Genomic DNA, 21,311 nt, shown 5'->3' on the forward strand with positions numbered 1-21,311 from the left:
GGCTCGGGGTTTTGCCGGAGAAAAGTGCCAGTCTAGACACAATTTTCCGGAAAATAAGCCCAAGTAGGAATAAGGGTTCTTCCGGAAAAGGGCTTATTTTCCGGAAAATTGTGTCTAGACTGGCGCTTTTCTCCGGCAAAACCCCGAGCCGGCAAAACCCCGAGCCGGAAAAAAGCGGCAGCCATGTAAATGTAAATGTAAATGCAAATGCCATGGGGGATATTTAAATCCCCCACAGATTTGCAATTCCGACTGGTCTCATTAGCATCCCTTTTCCGGAAAGGGGTGCCAATGTAGACACAGCCAATATCTGCACATGACAGTCCCTTCCCTTTGTGGCAGCTGACAACTTCCTACCACTCTAAAATAAAGCAGGCACTGTCTTGCATGCAAGGGTCCCCTGGCCCCTGGATGTAGCAGGAAAGAATGAGAAAGATGGAGTCGACATTTCTTCTAGCACTGTAATCATCAGTCGGGATTTTTTGTCGGAGATCTCCATGAACTTCATGTTTCAAATGGTCTCTAAACAGAACAGATTTTTAAAAAAAATACATTGGTGTTTACCTTTCATCTGACTGCATTTGAAAAGTGACTCAATACCCACCCGGCAGATTTGAACCTGGGAACTCTGGAGCTTAGTGTAGGAGCCTCTATGGCAATGTTTTTTAAACTTTTTAAGACCGAGGAACACCAAACAATCCTTTTTTTTTAAAGAGGAACACCAAGGATTTTTTGCTGAGAAAAAAAAAAAGTCGGGAGAAAAAGGGTCGGGGGAAAGTTATTAAGCAAAAAAAAGGGGGGGGGAGGCCAAGGGAAAGTTATTGAGAAAAAAAGGTCACCTGCCTCTTTAAGGGCTGCCATTTTGAACTCTGTCATTCTCCGCGCTATTCCAACTGCCTCAGGGCACACCAGTGTGCCGCAGAACTCAATTTAAGAAACACTGCTCTAAGGCTTGAGCTAAAAGCCAGATGGCTCTCAGCCTAGGCTGCAGTGGTCTCTTGTTCTTATCTGCTGCTGTAAGTTGTCTAAGTGCCACTACATGGGACAGGGAACCACACTAGGGCTGTGTCTAGACTGGCCAGTTTTTCCAGAAAATCAGCCGCTTTTCCGGAAAAACTTGCCAGCTGTCTACACTGACCACTTGAATTTCCGCAAAAGCACTGACTTCCTACTGTAAGAAATCAATGTAGACAGCTCAGATTTGTTTTCCGCAAAAAAGTCCCAATCGTGAAAATGGCGATTGGGCTTTTTTGTGGAAAAGCACATCTAGATTGTCACCGGCACTTTTCCGCAAAAAGTGCTTTTGCGGAAAAGCGTCCATGCCAATATAGACGCTCTGTTCTGAAAATGCTTTTAACGGAAAACTTTTCCATTAAAAGCATTCCCGGAAAATCATGCCAATCTAGATGCAGCCTAGGTGTGTGGGTTACATTAGCAAGTAAATTGGGGAAGGAGAAATATCCAGTACTGGGACCTACACTGCAGGAGGCTGACATTCCCTTCACTCCTCACAGAACAAGTACCACCAGACGCCAGTAGCGGCTGCCCTCAGTGTTTGATTTGGGGGGTCTACACTAGACTCACTAAATCAAATGCTAGAAGATTGACCTTCAGCAGATCGATTTCCATAGCATAGACATGTTCTGAATTACCCAAGTTCTAAGGGAATAACATATCACTCAGCAAGCCACAATGCCATCTCTGCACGACAGGCTGCTCCCCTTACCAGTGCAGGTTTTCTGGTCCTCATCGAGCTGATAACCAAAGTTACAGGAGCAGACAGGGCCGGAGCTAGTGTGACTGCAGAGGTGGGAACAACCACCGTTATTGGCCTCACAGCTATTCACAATCTCCATCTCTATCCCTAGAAAGCAAACACACAGGCTGGATGGGGCATCTTGTAACATGTGCACAGTATTTTCCCAGGGGATCAGGGCCAAGCCATGTCTTCCACACCTGACTTTCCAGTGCCCCATTGAGGCAGGCACTCCGCATGTAGGATAACAGACTCCCAGAACAGATGTGTGCACATCGAATGGCTGTCTTTGCCCAGCCCTTGGGAATAATACGAGCAGGAACAGGAGAGAGGGTTTGGGGGTAGCTGTAGTATGTGGAGGTCAAAGCAGGGACAGGTAATGATGCACAAACACATTACTAGAGCCCTGCATGAATATAAAATTTGGTATCCGCGCCCACATCTATATCCACAAAAATGAGCCATGGAAATCCAAACCCACATTCATGGATGTGGATATAGAGCAGAGAGCCACAAATTTGCAAGGTTCTAGATGCAAAGTGTGTATCCACTTCTGCGAAAATGAACCATGGACATAAAGCATATATCCGTGGATCTGCAGCGCTCTACACATCATATGCATTTCATAAAACCCTACACCCCATAACGTCCCTGCACAAATCCTGATCTGGCCGAATTGCGGGGCAGCTTCTCTGCAACCTTTCAAACGGCTTTGAAAATGGGCAGACAACCTCGCTGCATACTCCTGCTGCTGACTGCTGCTTTCGGACCAGCTCCAACGCCTGTGATCTGCCAGAACCTGGCCCATCTCCTTGCTGTCGATTCTGCACACCGATTTAATGACAGCTAGAAACTGCAGTGCAGCACAGAGCTAATTACAGAAACATTCAGATACTGAGTGCCAGGAGAGTTGGAGCCACTTTTTGTAATGCTGGAAGAAACATGAGTAGCAAACAGACACAGGGGTTTTGCCAAATGATATAAAAAGGGTTTTTTAATTCAGCTGTTTTATGGCCAATATGAAACCTATTAATTACATATTTTAAAATCAGGCTAGCTAATTAAAATCTTTGCAAGCACAAAGGAACTTGTCCCAGAAAAGTCTTTGGCTCAGTTCCATACATTGCTTCCAAACAACAGTTTTGGTGTTTTCATCACTATATGTTATACGATATTTATCTTCAGCACTTGGAAAGTCCTGGAGTGGGAGCATGAAAGCCACGAATGTTGCCCCTGTGTCTCTGCTGACATGGGGCAGAAAGCCATGCCCAGACGTAGAGTGAGGGCTTGTCTTTCACTTGGAATAAAATGAAGAACATATTATGATTATTATTGTTGTTGTTTGAAGAACATAGACAGTGCTTGGTCCTGCTGTGAGGGCAGGGGGCTGGATTCTGTGACCTCTCAAGGTCCCTTCTAGTTCTAGTGTTCTATGATTCTATGATTTTCCCTTTGTTGCCATTGCAAGAGTGGTTAGGTCGTTATGAAAGGCAGGCCTTCTGCTGAGATAAGAAATGTTAACCATGCACCATGTGAGGACTCTTGCAGGAAATTAACATCACAAAAAGCCCTAAATTGGGCCCTTTCTGGAAGTTTTAGCGAAGCAGCCAAAACCTCAAAGAGATGCAGAAATGAATTAATCTCTCTGGCCATGGCTTCACTAGATAGAAGATCAACACTGCCACGATTGATCTTCTGGTGTTTGATTTAGTGAGTCTAGTTAAGACCCGCTAAATCAAACTCAGAGCCTTCCTTCCCCCATTGGATGTTGGTACTCCTGCTTCTGCAAGGAGTAAGGGAAGTCGACAGGGGTGCTTGTTCCCATTGACCTCCCGCTGTAGAGATGGCAGGGAAAAGTGAAAAAAGGTATGTTGACTCCAGCTATGTAATTAATGAAGCTGGAGTTGCATATCTTGATTTAACGTTCCCTTTGAGTGTAGACCTGGCCTCACGTCTAGCAGTGGTCATTTTAGAGCCAGGTTAAGGCATGCCAGCAGGGGCAATGTACGTAGGTGAAGCTTGCATTGCCAACAAAGGTACTGTTTCAGTCTCATAGAATCACAGACTCATAGAACACTAGAATTGGAAGGGACCTTGACAGGTCATCAAGTCTGGTCTGTTTGCTGCTGTGTACCTAACTGAGCAGAACAGGAGCAGTCCAATGATTTGTTCTTTGTTTGTTCCCCAAACAGAGCAGCTCATTCAGCTGTCAGATACTTCCCAGAGTTTTGAAAGGGGAGGGGCACATGCCAGCAGGGTAGCAGAGATCACAAAACACTGAGAAGAGCCATCAGGGCAGGAATTGTGGGGTATTGGTGGAAGCCAGTTCTCTCAATGAAAAGAACTGGGGAAAAGACCAAAGGCTTTTGTGGGGCTAGAAGTTTTTTGTTGCCAAAACTGAGGTGGTTTTCCTCACAAAAGTTGCATCACAGTGTAAATGCTCTCACTGTTTTGTCATCAAACGGCACGTTTTGGCAACATGAAGTGCCAATGTACTCAAGCCCCTTGTTTGCTTCATCATTTCATAACCTGAAATGTCTCCTTTCTCCCCTGCAAGGAATCAATGGGACCACATTAGATCAAGTTCTGCCTCCGTTACAATTCTGCAGTCTCACCCACTTCTGGAGAGGACGGAGAGTTGCAGAATTTGGTCCAATGGGTTTAAACAGCTGTTAATACAGCATCAAAACTGTGCTTCCATGACAGCTTTAAAGACCTGGCCCAGCACTTGTGCTGGTGGGAGAATAAGCAGACCCCTCAGTGTCCCTTGAGGGATGCCACTGAAGATGCTTAGGACTCACGTTGTAGAGCAACGTCACACAAAGGCTTGTCAATGATTTTCTCATTGTTTACTCCCCCCTCCCTTTTTTTTAACCCGGTCAAAACAGAGACCTCTCCCTCATTGCCTGGGGGCTAACGAGCCCTGGCAAGGTGGCCTATACTTACTGTAGCACTGCTTGCCATCTTCCCCCAGCTCATAGCCAGGGTTACAAGTGCATTTAAAGGAGCCACGGGTGTTGAGACAGCTGTGCGCACACCTGGCCAGCCCGGTCGCACATTCATCCAGATCTGCAAGAAAAAGGAAGGCAATCACCAAAACCGAGCTCTGATGGAGGAATGCCCTCCCGAAGAAACCCAGCTCCTTGCTCCCAATGTATTCCAGTGAGGGACTATTTGCGGGTCTCCTTTCTGAACTGCCCACTGCAGAGTGACTTCTTGTCCCTCCCAAAAGGTGAACGCTGGACACTGCATGATGGAGTTAACTGGGACGGCAGGAGAGCAGGGATGCAAAGAGGGGTATGGCAAACATCCATGGTTCGACTGGTCTGGAGCACAGCTCAGAAACTTGTGATGGTCTTTCCTTCGCCCTGCATGACTGCATTTCTGGAAGCTGGGATCCCTGGCTCAGAAGCCTGCCTGGGTAGGAATAGCGGGTCGCACGCTTTCTTCTTTTCCAAAACCTCTGCCCCGGACTCAAACCAGAGACCAAGCATTTCATTGAAGGTGTTTCTGACTTGGTTTTGAAAGGAGGCGGGAATTTCTTACATTCTCCTGCACCTCCCACCCTCGCTTGCTCAATGGAGTTGAGACCATAAGCCGAGACGCCGGCAAAGAGAAGGGCTGGAAATCTGGCACTATTCGTCTCTTCACAGGAGACTGCCTACCCTGCTGCAGTGAAGTACGGCTGCCGGACAGATTTCAGCTAATCACAGGAAATCTTGGATGCTTTCCTGATCTGAACCTCTGGAAAAGCTTGAGGTTCCTTCGTCACTGTGTTAGACTGGCTAGTTGGACTAACATGCATGGACATAAGAACGGCCAGACTGGGTCAGACCAAAGGTCCATCTAGCCCGGTATCCTGTCAGCTGACAGTCGCCAATGCCAGGTGCCCCAGAGGGAGTGAACAGAAACAGATGTGATCCCTCTCCTGTTGACGCTTTCCAGCCCCTGAAAACAGAGACTAGGGACACCATTCCTACCCATTCTGGCTATAAGCATTGATGGACCTAACCTCCATGAATTTATTTAGTTCTCTTTTGAACCTTGTTAAAGTCCTGGTTTGCACAACATCATCTGGCAAGGAGTTCCCCAGGATGACTCTGGGCAGCATGAAGAAAAACTTCCTTTGGTTTGTTTTAAACCTGCTGCCTATTAATTTCATTTGGTGACCCCTGGTTCTTACGTTATGGAAACAAGTCAATAATTTTTCCTTATTCACTTTCTGCACACCTGTTATGATTTTAGAGACCTCTAGCCTATCCCCCCCCCCCCCCCCCCAGTCTCCTCTTTTCTAAGCTGAGAAGACCCAGACTTTTTAATCTCTCTTCATATGGCATCAATTCCAAACCCCTCATCATTATGTTGCCTTTTCTGAACTTTTTCCAATGACATTAGCAATAGTTTGCAGAGCAGGACAAAGGCCGTGTCTCTCTCCTTACAAGGCACTTTTTGGGAACCGTACCTTCACAGCTTTTGCCATCCGCTGCCAGTCTGTAGCCAGGGTGGCACTCACAGTGAACTACTCCCCGGCGGTTTTGGCACTGGTGCATGCAGCCTCCGTTCCGATCAGCACATGGGTTCCTCACTGCAGAAACAGAGCAGGGAGCAAGCGAACACCATCTCAGCCAGATCCTTGCTCTTGCTGGCAGGAGCCGAGTGGAAGAACAAAGCACTGAGTGGTCATGGATATCAGAGAGAGCCTGTCGCTCATTTAATACGACTGTCAATACAAGAGAGAAGCACCATTCCGGGCCGAAAAGCTTCTCCTTCCCTGGGAGGGATGCCCTGGACTTGGCCCAATGCTCCAAGTGATCCCTGAACTCTTTCAAGGACTCTCTGGAGATGCATTTACCAAGCAGTCCCTGGCAGAGCCTGCCTGCCCCACGGGATGTGGGCGCAAAATGGTCATGGCATCAACTGCCCCACACGATCCCCAAGTCTGTTGACTCTATGTACACCGCAGGCCCTTCCCCCGATAAAGCACGACTCTTCTGGGGCGAAGCATGGCAGGTATTCAACAGCTAACAGAAACACTGCACATTTTAGGCCACCATCATATCCGCCTGAAATCACTAGGGGAGTTGTTGGTAGTCAGAATGCAAGTAAGTGGTAATTAAGCCAGGACAACCAGGGAGGTGAGCTCTGGGGATTCTTATGCGCTAAATAGGAATATGCAGGACCTTGGTTTTGTGCCTCACCTGAGAGGAAGGGTGTGCCTAGTCCAAGGTCCTGGCAAAGCAATGAGCTGACCTAAAGGAGGCATTTTCTAGCAGAACACGGTGTAGGACCATCCCTGTGCAAGGATCAGGAAGGAAAAGTAGGGCCCATGTCTTCCAGGGTTTTTTTTTTTTTTTAATGGAGAACTAAGCTGATTCTGACCAGTTCCAGGAGCCAGGCAGATATGCAACAGTGAAATAGCACCGGAAGCCCCATGTATCAGGTCCCAAAGAGTCCTATTCTCCCAGCAGCTCCACAACAAAGACCTCCCCTCTCTGAACTTATGCCAAATACTATGAATGAGAAGCCTGAGCTTCTGTTCCTTCCCCCTTCAAGCTTCATCCCTCCCCGGCAGGGGAGGCAGGACAGCCTTAAAACTGTGTTAGGGCCAGCATGGCCGACAGCCACCCTGGGCCCCAAAACAACGTGTGTGGGGAGCTGGCTCCACCCCAGAAGGGGTGGGGCCTTGGGTGGAAGGGGCGGGGCCAAGGGCAGTCAGCCCTTAGCACCGCCCAAACCGCCACACGCAGCCTCCCAAGCCCTCAGCGCCGTGTGGAGCAGCACTCCAGCAGCAATTCAAAGTAGCAGCAGCAGCCGGAGGCTTTGGCCCCCTTTGAATTGCCAGAACCCCGGGCAACTGCCCCCTTAGCCCCTGCATCAGGAGCCCTGGTTAGAGCAGAAGGAAAGTGCAGGGTTTTCTCTTCCAGTGGCAGAGACTGCTGTCCCTTCACCTCCTCCAGAGAGCATGTCCCGGGGCAATTTCACTTGGGTTGGCCAGACTCCTTTCTGCTCCTCCTCAGCTTCCAAAAGAATTCCCAGAAGATGGCCAAAGCAATGTAATACACCGAATTGGCACCAGCTTCCACTACAGTGCAACTACTGATCTGCTCCACGTCTGAGCCTGCTGGGGTGGCACCTCTCCTCCCCCCACCCTCCTTCCCCTGACTGGTTTGTGTTCGGGTAGCGACACAAGCTACTCTCGAAATCATCATTACCCGCTTCATGTCGGGTTCTGCTCTAGGAATGGGAGAGGGAACATGGGAAGAATCATGCACAGGGCCGTCCTTACCCATAAGCAGAACACACAGCTACACAGGGCACCTGGAAATTTGGGGCACCTCTGCGTCTTAGGGTGTGTCTAGACTACATGGCTCTGGCGCCAGAGCCATGTAGATTAGTTTACTAGACGTACCCAAATGAAGTGGCGATTTAAATAATCGCCGCTTCATTTAAATTTAAATGGCTGCCGATCAGCTGTTTGGCGGCACAGCGCTGTAGTCTGGATGCTCCGCGGTCGACATAAAAGCCATCTGTCGACCTCCCCGGTAAACTCATCCCACGAGGCATAACGGGGAGGTCGACAAATGCCTTTGATGTTGACCGTGGAGCGTCCAGACTACAGCGCTGTGCCGCCAAACAGCTCATCGGCACAGCGCGACAGCCATTTAAATGTAAAGGAAGCGGCAATTATTTAAATCGCCGCTTCATTTGGGTATGTCTAGTAAACTAATCTACATGGCTCTGGCGACAGAACCATGTCGCCTAGACACACCCTTAATGTCCACGCACCCATCTGCCTCCTCCTAGCCCTGTTCTGTGGCTCTGCCTCCTCCAGAGAGGATCTAGTGAACTTAAAAAATGACAAAGCCTGCCACAGCTACTGGCAGGACATCGAACTTGGGAAAGAGCCAGTCATGAAGCCATTTCAGAGATAGTGCCTACCCAGGTAACGTTGCTGCACCAGTTGAATAGCACTGTGCAGGATCCCCTCCTCTGGCTGCCGTCAGCCATAGGGGCACCAGTTTAACAGGATTCCCCTCCCCCTAAATCCTAAAAATGGCCCTCCTCATGTGGGATTCCCACTGCACTGAGCTTTGAAATCCATCCAGCTGTGGCTACAACCTGGGGAAGCAAAGACAAATGGGAGGGACAGCGCCTGTGAATTCACAATTGATTCCACGTGCTCAGAGCAGACTTACGGACACAGTGCTTGCCATCCTCTGTCAGCTGGTAATTGTACCGGCACTGGCACTGATGCTGGGTTAGGGTCAGCTGCACACAGTCGTGTTCACATCCACCGTTGCTGATGGCACAGGTGTTCACAGCTAGGAAAGCCAATGATTACAGCAAGTTAACAAGCGATACACGAGAGTTTGCTTTGCAAGAGCCAGGGCAAAATACAGGCACTGATATGCAGATTTACAAATACAGCAGGAATCAGACTGGCTAATTAAACTTCCAAACTCTGGGGCATATTCAGTCCTTGGCAGTTCCTGGTGAATCTTTAAACTGTGCTATATAGACACAGACTGTTGTTCTCTTAAGCAACTATTTTGCATTCAATATACAAGAGAAGAGCTAAGAAAAGAGGAGACTAAGGGAGGATATAATAGAGGTCTATAAAATCTTGACTGGTGTGGAAAAAGTGAATACGAAAAAGTTATTTACTTGTTTCCAAAACATAAGAACTAAGAGTCACCAAATGAAAATAATAGGCTACAGGTTTAAAACAAACCAAAGTTTTTCTTCACTCAGCGCACAGTCAACCTGTGGAACTCCTTGCCAGAGGATGTGGTGAAGACCAGGACTTTAACAGGGTTCAAAAAAGAACTAGATAAATTCATGGAGGTTAGGTCCATCAATGGCTATTAGCAAGGATGGATAGGAATGGTGTCCCTAGCCTCTGTTGGTCAGAGGCTGGAAATGGATGGCAGGAGAGGGATCATTTGATGATTTCCTGTTTTGTTCACACCCTCTGGGGCATCTGGCATGGGCCACTATCAGAAAATAAGATACTGGGCTAGATGGACCTTTGGACTGACCCAATCTGGCCGTTCTGATGTTCTAAAGTTCTTAAGAAACAGCTCTAATATTGTGCTAGGAAGGCATTCGGGGCAGCACACCCAGACCCAGCGCACTGTTCTTCAATGATGAGAGCAACTTTATGCCGCGGCGTGAGTCAGCATCTTGAAAAACACTGTTTACTAGGCAGAAAGAGTTCCTGGTACAGCTCCCAGCTCCTCCAGGAAAGGAACACAAGCCAGGACGTTTCTTGAATTCCATCTTCAAACGCTAAATTCAGAAAGCAACCTGGGAGGGAAGTTCACAAGCTTTATAAACACTAATCCCGCCCTCTCAGGTGGCAGTAGCAGTGGGCAGGGAATGGAGACAGGCTGTTTGCAATTGTGCTCAAACGCACTGACTGCAGGTTCAATAGCCCAGTCAGTTTAAGTCAGTAATTACTGTCCACAGTCAATGAGCATCGACAGCATATCCCAATGCTTCCTCATGGCAAAGCGATACAGAAAATTCACTTGCTGGACTGGACATGCAAAATAAGGACATTCTGATGATACAGGGGAAAGCCAACAAATTACTTCCCGGACTCTGGAATGTATGTTCTAAGCCACACCTGCAGGTTTGCACATAAATCCCACTTCCTAACCTCCAACTTGCGGCTTTGAAATTGTGACCTTCACACAGAAGTTAGCAGGTTTGTTTAACCATCCACCTTATTGCTAGGGCTACCGCTATCAACGTCACTCAGGTATCGTCCTGTTCACACAGAGCTGTGCCGAGAAATGTGCTGACAGGGAACACCACACAGGGCACTGAGAAGCCAGGTTCTTGAGCTCTACTGTTGGCCATGCCGTGAAGTTTCTGTGGGGCCCTGTGCAAGTCACTCACCTCTCTGTGCTGAGGAATTTGGAAACAACAAAACAAAATGGCTCTGTTTCGGCTATAAGAAAAAACAGCTCGTATGATGTGGGATGCCAGGAAGTCTCCACTGAGGTTCCTGAATTAGCCTACTCCCCAAGATGGCGAATTACCCTTATAGAGTAACATAAGATGGCCAAACTGAGTCAGAACTGTGGCCTCAGTACAGATCCTCACCGCTTACCACGCTCCACTGTGAAAGCTGACTATTTAGCCCTACTCTTTGTTTCCTGTCTTTCAACCAGCCACTGATCCATGAGAGGACCTTCCCTCTTATCTCATGACTACTTACACTATGTAAGAACCTTTGATGATCGACCTTGTCATAAGAACATAACAATGGCCATACTGAGTCAGACCAAAGGTCCACCCAGCCCAGTGTCCTGTCTGCTGACAGTGGTCAATACCAGTTGCCCCAGAAGGAATGAACAGAACAGGTAATCAATCATCAAGTGATCCCTCTCCTGTCACCCATTCCCAGCCTTTGACAAACAGGGGCTAGGGGCATCATTCCTACCCATCCTAGATAATAAGCATTGATGGACCTATCTTCCATGAATGTATATATTTCTTTTTTGAACCCCGTTAAAGTCCTGGTCTTCACAACATCCTCTGGCAAGGAGTTCCACAGGTTGACTGTGCATTGAATGAAGAAATAAAGGCTTTCTGAAAATCCAATTCTCAAAGATTCATTGGATCACCCTTCTCAACATGTATGTTGACCCACTTTAAAAAACCAACAGTCTGGTGAGGCATGATTTTCCTTTACAAAAGCTATGTTGACCAGTGTTCCCATCTATTTTTTCTATCCATGTGTGGAATAAACTGTTATGTGCACTGAGGCATATGTGGATTTGCCCCACCAGTAGAAACACATGCTGTTAGCTGTGGGCGCTCTGTTTATCAGCTGGGGCGGCATTTGAATCTCTACTGGGTGACTTCCCAAGTGCTCATCTTACAGGGAGCTCTGACGTTGACTCTTCCCCAACATACTGGGTACGTCTAGACTGGCAAGATTTTGCGCAAAAGCAGTTGCTTTTGCGCAAAAACTTGCCAGCTGTCTACACTGGCTGCTTGAATTTGCGCAAGAGCACTGACTTTGTAACGTACAAAATCAGTGCTTCTTGCACAAATACTTTCATGCTCCCGCTCAGGGATAAGCCCTCTTGCGTAAGAATATTTGCACAAGAGGGCAGTGTAGACAGGCACCTTCATTTTTTGCACAAGAAAGCCCGATGGCCTAAATAGACATCAGAGCTTTCTTGCGCAAAAGCGCTTTTTGCGCAAAGCATCCTTGACAATCTAGACGCTCTTTTGCGGAAATACTTTTAATGGAAAAACTTTTCTGGTAAAAGTATTTCCTCATAATCTTGCCAGTCTAGACGTAGCCAGAGTGTTCATTTAAGGCTATGTCTAGACTACGGCGAAGATTTGAAAGAGGATATGCAAATTCCCACTTAGCCTGATTTGGGGTGTCATAGGCCACCTCCCCCTTCTGAGTGGGATAGGAGTCCTGTAATGCCCCCTAATGACCTAGTCAAAGGGAAATTCAGCACACCCCACCGTTGTAAATGGATTTTTCATTTGTTATTTTGAGCTTGCTTTGAAACCAAAAGTCCTACTCCCATAGAAAGGGTTACAAAGAGATGGAAAGAAGGTCAGAGGTCTATGCCCAGAAAAAAAGGCTAACAAGCTATATCCATCGACAATTCACAGCTTTTAGAAGTCACATACAGTACAGCTCTTTGGCTCAGCTATGAAAAATGACCTCTGAGGTTGGATCTTTGCAGGATGGAAACAAACCTCTCTGACTTGTTCAATGCCTTTCTTTCCCCCTCCTAATTAGCCCCAATTGAACCTGCATCATTTTTTGCTGCCCATCAGCTATCATTTCGAACAGTTTCTCTTGCAGCAAAGGAGACTGATTAAGTACTGAAAGTTGCTTGATTACACCAGTCTATTTTTACCAGAATGTTAGCGATACCCCAATAGTCTTTACTGTGGTTGTGCAGGCATGTGATCCACAGCGCACATGGAAAACCACAAAAATGCTCTGATTTTTCTACAATTCCCCAAAGCAGATCTGCTCAACCCAGAGCTCAAGACCTCTCTGATACAGAACACTTTGAACTTCCATTTGCATCAAGGCAAACATGAGTTTCTGATTAACTAAACATTTTGGGGGAATAAAACTGACTTAATTGAGTCAAAATGTTGCAGAATGCTGCACGACACTGGAGGAAGAACTATCCGCCTGTGTTCATTGTCCTGAGATGGCATCACTGAAGAGTTATACTTACATCACTTGAGTTATAACAGAGCTGGGTGGTAGCCATTTGAAATGTTCTGGTATATTAAAATGTTTAATACAGACATATTCAAAGCCTCTTTATAGTTCTTGTTTTTAAAAATCACTAAAATAATGCTAAACTCAGCCAGCACATTTCCTCTTATGGGAGAAACACAAGGCCAAAGTTTCAAATCCATAAGACGTCTCAAGTTTGAAACAAACTCATGTTGTGAAACTATTTATTAGAGTTTGGAGTCTGAGTTGCCTTTGTGACCCACCAATGCCGTACACCAGACTCCTGAAGATTAAAAACCGCAAGTCAAAATTCTTGTCTCTTTTCATCTGAACAGCAACACCGCACGGCACTGGCAGCCCAGAACAGTCAAGTGCTCGAAGAGAGCAACACAGCAGCAATAACATGGACAACATCAGTGTGGGCTTATCAAAGCAGATGTGAAAGGACCGCCTCTACAGCTAACAAAATCAGGTCCAATCTCCCACGTTCATTTAGTCCTTGGTCTGCCCATTGAGACATGCCGATCAGATGCTACATGCTAGCAATTGCGATCATGGTTTTGTTATGGTGATGGGGACAATTATATGCAATGAGACAGAGTGAAGCTTCCAGGATATGACATGTACGGCCATCCACTGTCAGACAGCAATCACTTTCGGTCATTATAGGCAACATTGGATATAAGCAACTAGTGAAAGTGACCAGTGTTCCTTGTAAACTGTGATTTTGAGCAGCCACCCAGGAGAGATTCAGGTATCACACAGCTGATTAGTAGAGTGCTCACAGCCACCCACAGCTGGCAGCGTGTGTTTTCATTGGTGGTGCACATTCACACGTGCCTTGGTGCATATAACAACATTTATTCTGCGCCTGGATGGAAAAAATAGTGGGAACATTGCAAACAACTAAATGGCAAGTCCTCCTTGACAAAAAGCCTTTTAAAAGACAGCCTTTGGACAAACTGCTACCACGTCTTTGCCATGACTTTTCCGTGGCACTGGACCCAAATATGGTGTGATGGCGGGTTGTGAAGTGCCGTGACACCATACTGTAAAAGCCAACTCAAAATATTTGAGGAAAAGTCAGGAAGAGAAGCCAAAAGGTGAAGAAGCAGGAATGTTGAGCTCTTACCGGTATTTTATTTCCTCTCAATCTCCTCCCCAAAGTGCAGTAGATTGGGTTGGCAAATATATAATGAAAGGCTAATAATCCCATCTGAGCGTCATACATTCTGACAGTGGACATGAGGACAAAATGCCGGGTACATTCTGGCCCGGTACAAGTAATCGGAGCCAGACGTCATTGTCTGGCAAGAGGCATAGGAGCCAGAAAATGGACTGGTTGGCACCCCTGGCGTATTCAGCATGAAGCAGTTTATGGCGGAGAGGATCAAAGCCGTAACAGCATGTTGCCGTTAATATATACCACCCACACTACGCTGACTAGCATCTCGGATGCCAGCACTAAGAGAGGCTGGAAAAAGAAGCAGACTGGTTTAATTTAAGCTCAGGGAATGGCAGGAACTAAGAAGTAAACAGCTTCCTCTTTTTTTTCCTTAAAGGAAAGGCCTATTTATCCTGGGCCTCTTTAGGATGCCATCTCACAAAGCAGTGGGTGAAGGGGAGGCAGGTTCATTACCGGCCTTATCTGAATTATTAATCCATTTCTTTACCAAGTCACACTAAAACCAATGCCCATTCCTACTTGCTTTCCCTAGCTCAACCTTTCTGTGATGACCCTGCCAAAGCCAATGTCATGTTGAGTATCACGTGCTCTGCAACTTTTTGCCACAGCTCTTTGCACTGGATCTTGGCTCTTCATCCGAAACGGGTTGGTGACCACTGGTTTGCTGAGACTTGCCAGATTCTATGTACTGTTGGGACTCTGGGGGAATTCCAGATTATGCTTATGGGCCTCCTGAAACTAATTAACCCTCCTTGTGCTTGGAAACCTTGTGGGGAGTTATTGGGGATTCCAGAACAGGGAAACTGAGGCACAGAGCTGCTCCCAGGGCCACCCTGAAGCCACTAGGTAGAACCATGGAGGCAACTGCCCTACACACACATGCGTAAGCGTTTTGCTGAATCACCACCTAATGCCACAAACCTTAGCCAGTTGGTGGTAGAGCCAGGGAACGAATCTGTGGTCCTCATTCAATGTCTTATACACTATGTTTTTTCTTTCATGTCCACCCGGCTTGCCATCAAAGGTAATAGGGACATTCTTTAAATACAATTGCTCTTAATTAAAGCTGTGAACATGGGCTCTGTCCCCTGCCGCTTAACACAAAGCCTTCACCTCCAAGAAATGTCTAAGGGTATGTCTACACTACCACCCTAGTTCGTAATGTAGGCAACCGGAGCTGCAAATGAAGCTCGGGATTTGAATTTCCTGGGCTTCATTTGCATATTGCCAGGCGCCGCCATTTTTAAATGTCCGCTAGTGCGGACTCCGTGCTGCGCGGCTACACGCGGCACGGACTAGGTAGTTCGGACTAGGCTTCCTATTCTGAACTACCGTTACTCCTCGGAATAGGAAGCCTAGTCCGAACTACCTAGTCCATGCCACGTGTAGCCGCGCGGCACGGAGTCCGCACTAGTGGACATTTAAAAATGGCAGCGCCTGGCAATATGCAAATGAAGCCCGGGAAATTCAAATCCCGGGCTTCATTTGCAACTCCGGTTGCCTACATTACCACCCTAGTTCGAACTAGGGTGGTAGTGTAGACATACCCTAAGTGTTAAACGCCGCTGTTCACAGCAAGGGTTAAAAATCTTCAAACACATCGGTCTACATTGGCCATACAACACATGGGGGTTGAAAAACAAAACTCTAGGCATGCGCTGGATGTGCAACTTTAGCCACACACAAAAATTTAAAACACTCCTCCCGTCCAATCACTTAAATCCCTGCTCTCCTTAAGAGTTCTTCTAAATTACTCTTAATGATCCAAATAGGCTTCCAATGTGTAATCTAAGCTCCAGCAGCATGTTGAGTGCTAATAAGGACCGTCTCAGCATCCCAGGCCAAAGAAAGCAATTGGCTCAAAGCAAATCCCTCAGTTTGCTATGGAGTCCAAACCCAGAGAAAAAGAAACCCTCTCTGAAGCAGCAGAAAAGGACAGGGAGAAGTTTGCCATCAGCCTCTCCATTGCCAAGCAGGGGACGGGAGGTAATTTCAGGATAGGGTGACTTTGTTCCTTTCTTTAGGAGAAATCTCTCCATTTCTTTTTCCTTCCTTCTGTGCCAAAGCTGCTTCACCCTGGGCTGTGCTACTGCAGCACAGAAAACGAGGACAATGTCCAAGAGTTTCTTACCATCTTGGTACAGCTCACACAATGAGTTGTCAGCCCGGGGGAGAGTCTACACTTCGCTGTGCACACACGTGCCACCCACTCACCTTCTGGACCAAGACCACTTACAGAAAGAGAAGAGTGAGTCTGCTCTACAGCCTTAGCTCCATGGCAGCTGGCTTTTAGCTCAGGGGGTAGAGGCTCCTGCGCTAAGCTCCAGAGGTCCCAGGTTCAATTCTGCTCACAGACAACTGGGGGCTGCTGGCATTACACACACACATCAGTTCCAGGGAAGGTGAGTTTAACAATTGTGCCCCCTCCCAGTCCTCAGCTGCTATGTGGCCGCCGGGCTATGTAGGGTAGAACAGCCTGGCTCTGGCTGCTTATAGGTGGCAACGTGCCCCAGAATCTCACCTGCATGGCGCTGAGGCTCATTCTCTGCCCCACAGGTCAGCACCACACTGGAGCTAGAGCTTGCAAAGGGACCTTCGGAAGACAGCCCGTGGCTTTCTCTGCCTCTGCTCCTGCACCAGGGAAATTGGGCTAGGCAGCAGCTGGGCCTTTCCAGGCCCCTTTGTCTAGTGTATATGGTGAGTGTGGGAGCTGAAGCATTTTTTGAGGGGAGCAGTTATGCCTAGTGGGGTGAGCAGGGAAGGGCGCGCCATGAGTCCTGGCGAGTGACTCATGAGTCACTGTCTCACTGTGCGACACTGGTTCATTCATTTACACTCTGGGTGAAGCAACTTAACCACCAATGAAACGGGCTTCATAAGAGCTTGTGTTGGCAAACACACCTGTAAAGTGTTTAGAGAGTCTTGGAAGACAGGCAAAATGTACCGCCCCGATTGAACAGATGTAACTCTGCTACCTAGACAGCTACAAATATTAAACTGCCATCCTTCCCATTCTGTTGTTATCTCTTTTCCCCGGGTAAACTCTTTCCCACAGATTTTACACGTTGCAGGAACCTAAAAGACCTGCCGCACCTCTGCTTTGCAGAATGAATTCTTGTAAAAAGTACCGGGAGCAAACATCTACAGGGCACAAAGGAGGGGCTATCTGAAAGAACGAGAGGGGACAGGGTTACCCATTACAAACACGGACTAGTAACCCAAACAAAGAGCTAGAAGAGCGTTTGTCCTCTCCCTAGGCTACCCTGTTTGTAGTCTGAGCTCTGCAGCAACAGGTTTTGTGTCTTCGGGGTTAACGGCAACCCATCATGGAACTTGGGAGACAGGATGTGCTGCAGTCAGGACCGCTGATGAATCAACCGTTTTGTGGGTTTTGTGGCGACAGGAAAGCATTCCGAGAATTGGGCTGATATTTTTCGACTAGAAACTTCATCACAAGATGCTCTTTCTGGCTCCAGAATCCCATCTGGCACTGCACTTCTGCTCCCGGGTGTTGCCAACAGCTTCCTCGAGTTAGCTTGACAGCGGCGCTGGACTGCAAGGCTCCTGGATACCTTGGCTCAGAGCGCCAGTAGGAACCAATATATGTTCCATGTTTCCTTCAGCCTCATATGCCATTTGGACACTGCATTTATTACTCACTAGCAGATGTACCCGGGGTTGCTTGGGTCTGTAAATGAAGTGATGGGTTTGGGGTTTGTGTGGCAAATAAAAGGAAAACGGACAGGCTTAAGTTCAATGACTATTTTTTTCAAAAATGAAGGGAAAAGAAGTTTGTATTAATAAAAGGAGGGAAGTGATTCAAACAATAGACAGAGCATGTGAAGAGACATTATTTGCAGTTTCTCTCTCTTTTGGTAGAATAAAAAGGGAGTGGGGGTGCAGGAGTGAGGGCAGGGGCATGGGAGGGTTGGGGGGTTCTCAGGGCAGTGTTATGTCGTGGGGAGTTTCAGAGCATAGGAAGAAATCAGTGGAAAGGCAGAGAGCTGGAGTAGGTGCAAGTGTGCATTTTATTGCATAGCACAGAACTCACCAGAACAAGCCCAGACTAGCTGGGCTGACCCCAGTGACGTACTCAATTACCATAACAACAAGATCTATATCTACAACCCAATATACAACAGGCAGGGGGTTGAAGGTGCTAGGGTGAGGGTAGAGGGTGGCAGGGCTCAAGGCACAGGGTTCGGGGTGGGGAGGCTCACGGCAGGAGGTGGGAAGCTCAGGGCAGGACATAGGGGTGTAGCACTCAGGCCAGGGGGCTAGGAGGCTGGCGGGAGGAGGGTGAGAGCTTACTGGGACACCCATGGCAGCAAGGGTGGTGCTGCTTAGTGGCAGCGAGCTCCCAGGGGGCCAGGGCTACGCTCCCCAGAGGGTGACTCCTCCCAGGGGGCCCAGGCTGCAAAACCCCCTCCAAGGACTGCAGGCTGTCCAGGTGGCCAGGCTCGGGAGGCTAGCCCTGGCCTGCAGCTTGGTCCAGGACCCCAGCCTCTCTTAGGGGGGGCCTCCTGAGGGGTGCCAGGGGGTCCCAGGTGGGGAGGGCTCGGGGCAGGGGGGTTATTTACCCAGTATGATGGCAGGCAAGATGGCGGAGCCCCAGCCCTCCTGCCTACTCTCTTGGTGGTACCCCAGTGGCCACTTTGCAGTATAGCTCCCCCGCTGCACTTGCTGCCTGCAGTGGTCACTCTCAGTATTGCGTCTCTCCTCTCTGTGCCCCTCCCTTTCTAAGTTATGGAAAACTGTCCCATTCCAGTCACTTCCTGTTTTTCTGGCATAACCAAACCCTGACCTCGCTTTAAGTTAGGAGAAGAGGAGGCTGCCTGCCAAATTTGGTGGTCCTAGCTCTTACCATTTAGGATGAGATTGTGAACAAATGGGCTTGCAGACAGACACACAGACAGATGGACACACACATCTCTAAAATGTATATACAGATTCTTTGTTTCATTATGATATTTTCTATAAATGCAGGAATTTGGTGCCTTAGCTGCACTGAGACTTTTCTGTGCTGCAACCAAAAGAAATCCCATACTGAAATGCAGCCCATGCATGCAAAGTGACCTGATCCCACAGAGATAAAAATCCCATGAACTCAAGGGAAGTTTTGCCTGGATTAGGACACCGCTACTGGGCCCAGGTCATTGAGAATATCACTGAGATACAATCCAGATTCGCCTGCTCCAAAAGCCCAAGCTCCTACATATCTGAAATAGGGGAAAATGTCCTTCAGCAACCAGGCAATACGAGGTCTATGACACACAGCTGAAAAGTTCTGATTCCATCCAGCAGAGTGCAGAGGTGCAGACAACAGGCCCACAACTAGTAACCAATTCATTAGAATATGGTGATGGTCATACAGGACACTGAATATCTTGGCAGGCAGCAACTTGTATAACAACTAGGAAACATTCCCTTGCCAATTAGATCAGTGGTGGGCAACTTGCAACCCGAGGGCCACATGCAGCCCATCAGGGTTCTATGTGCGGTTCATGAGACATGTTTACTGTGGCGCATGCGCAAGGTTGACAGATTCTGCTGCTTTCCATCCACAGAGTTTGTTTCTTGATGGTGTTGCTAAAGTGACTTGCATGTTGTCTGCACCACTGCACTCTGCTGGATGGAATCAGAACTTTTCAGCTGTGTGTCATAGACCTTGTAGTGCATGGTTGCATGTAGAGCGGTAACAGTAACTAAAACTTTCTTACAGACACTCTCCTATTGCAACCCGGGTCCCTGCCAGCTCTTTAACATGCTTCCTTCTGGCTTTTGCCACAGCTCAGCCAGCTCCTGCCGGAGTTGTGCCCCCTTGCGCCCCTGCTCACTTTCACTTCTGCGCCTGTACAGCAGGGGCATGTGAAGTGAGGTGGGTGCTAGTTGCACACAATATTGTGAGAGCCATGGGCTCCCTCTGCAGCCAATCAAAGCTTTATGGTTCAATCCGCACACTCCGCAAATGTTAGGTGCGCACGCACAATGAGTAAAACTATCCTATCTCAGGAGATCGCCTTAGTTACGACGATCTTGCAGCCCACTGGGATGAAGGAGGACTACTGATGCGGCCCATTCACTAGCCTGGACTGCCCATCGCTGAGTGAGGTGCTCGATTTCCTAACTGCATCTACAAATAGAGGTTGCTATGCTGTCCTTTAACAGAGTGTTTACACATACGCATCCAGCTCTGAACCAACCTCCAAATCAGCCACGGTTTGCCTGCTGCCAGGGAGGATCCACCGCATGTAGCCAACAGTGTATCTGCTGGTTTATCGCTTAATTTGCTCTCACATTTCTCTCTCTCACGCATAGCCCCTCTACCTTCAGGCATACCTGACCTCGCAGACTTTCATGTAACAAGGAGAAACGTTCTCTTCCTGACGGGTGCACAAGCTGGGGGTTTGTAAAAGAAGAAAGCTAAAGAATAAATGAAGGTTTTGGATAAGCGAGGCCTGCTGCAGACTACACACTTTCCTACAGCCCTCAAAAAGCCAGTCCTGTAAGACTTGTCAAGAATGTTGGCTTAATAAAAACCATGTGATTTCAAAGATCAAGTCATAGCAGAGCCTCTGACTTTGCAGGGTAAATATTTATCCAGCCTGAGCCCTGGCGGAGTGAGCTACTTTCATGTACTTGTGAAAACACCACAGAAAGCAGGCACACGGTCAAGGGCCAGGGATTATTACAAAGTGACCCACTGAGTGAAGACTGGCTCGATTCCCTGCATTTTCCAGACTGTGAGGTGTTATCAGCCTAAGTATCAGAGTGTGGTGAATGAACAGGAAACCCCTGCACAGTTCCCTGGAACATACATCTTGGAAGAAAGAGGGTCCCTTTGACCGCCTCATGTTCATAATGTAGGGCACTTTCTGTGGATTCTTTTTAACTGAAGGAATGACTAGGGTGTGTTTGAGTGATGTCTGCAAACTCAAAACACCTCGCAACACTGCAGGTGAGCTGCAGTTCATGACTGCTAAAGGGGAGCTGGCGGCTGGATGGTATCCCACTCCTGGCACCAAGACAGCCACCACACCACACTGACAGGGTAGAAACCAACCACCCAGAAACAAACACAGAAATAGAGGCACTCATTGGGTGGGAGCGTTCACAACAGGAGCCAAACG

The 21,311-nt window shown here is 47.9% G+C and overlaps 1 protein-coding gene across 4 annotated transcripts in view; it reads right to left on the reverse strand.

Annotated features, from left to right (window-relative positions):
- MEGF6 (multiple EGF like domains 6) overlaps positions 1-21,311 on the reverse strand; it is a 278,469-nt gene that overhangs the window by 50,930 nt on the left and 206,228 nt on the right. For all 4 annotated transcript variants that reach the window (XM_075906530.1, XM_075906529.1, XM_075906532.1 and 1 more), the window contains 4 exons: positions 8,953-9,078; positions 6,219-6,341; positions 4,703-4,825; positions 1,727-1,864 (listed from right to left, as the gene is read on the reverse strand). In XM_075906530.1, coding sequence (XP_075762645.1) covers positions 1,727-1,864; positions 4,703-4,825; positions 6,219-6,341; positions 8,953-9,078 — 510 coding nt within the window. The remainder of the gene's footprint in view (positions 1-1,726; positions 1,865-4,702; positions 4,826-6,218; positions 6,342-8,952; positions 9,079-21,311) is intronic.

Source organism: Pelodiscus sinensis, chromosome 23 (genome assembly GCF_049634645.1).
Source record: "Pelodiscus sinensis isolate JC-2024 chromosome 23, ASM4963464v1, whole genome shotgun sequence".
Classification (NCBI taxonomy): domain Eukaryota; kingdom Metazoa; phylum Chordata; order Testudines; family Trionychidae; genus Pelodiscus; species Pelodiscus sinensis.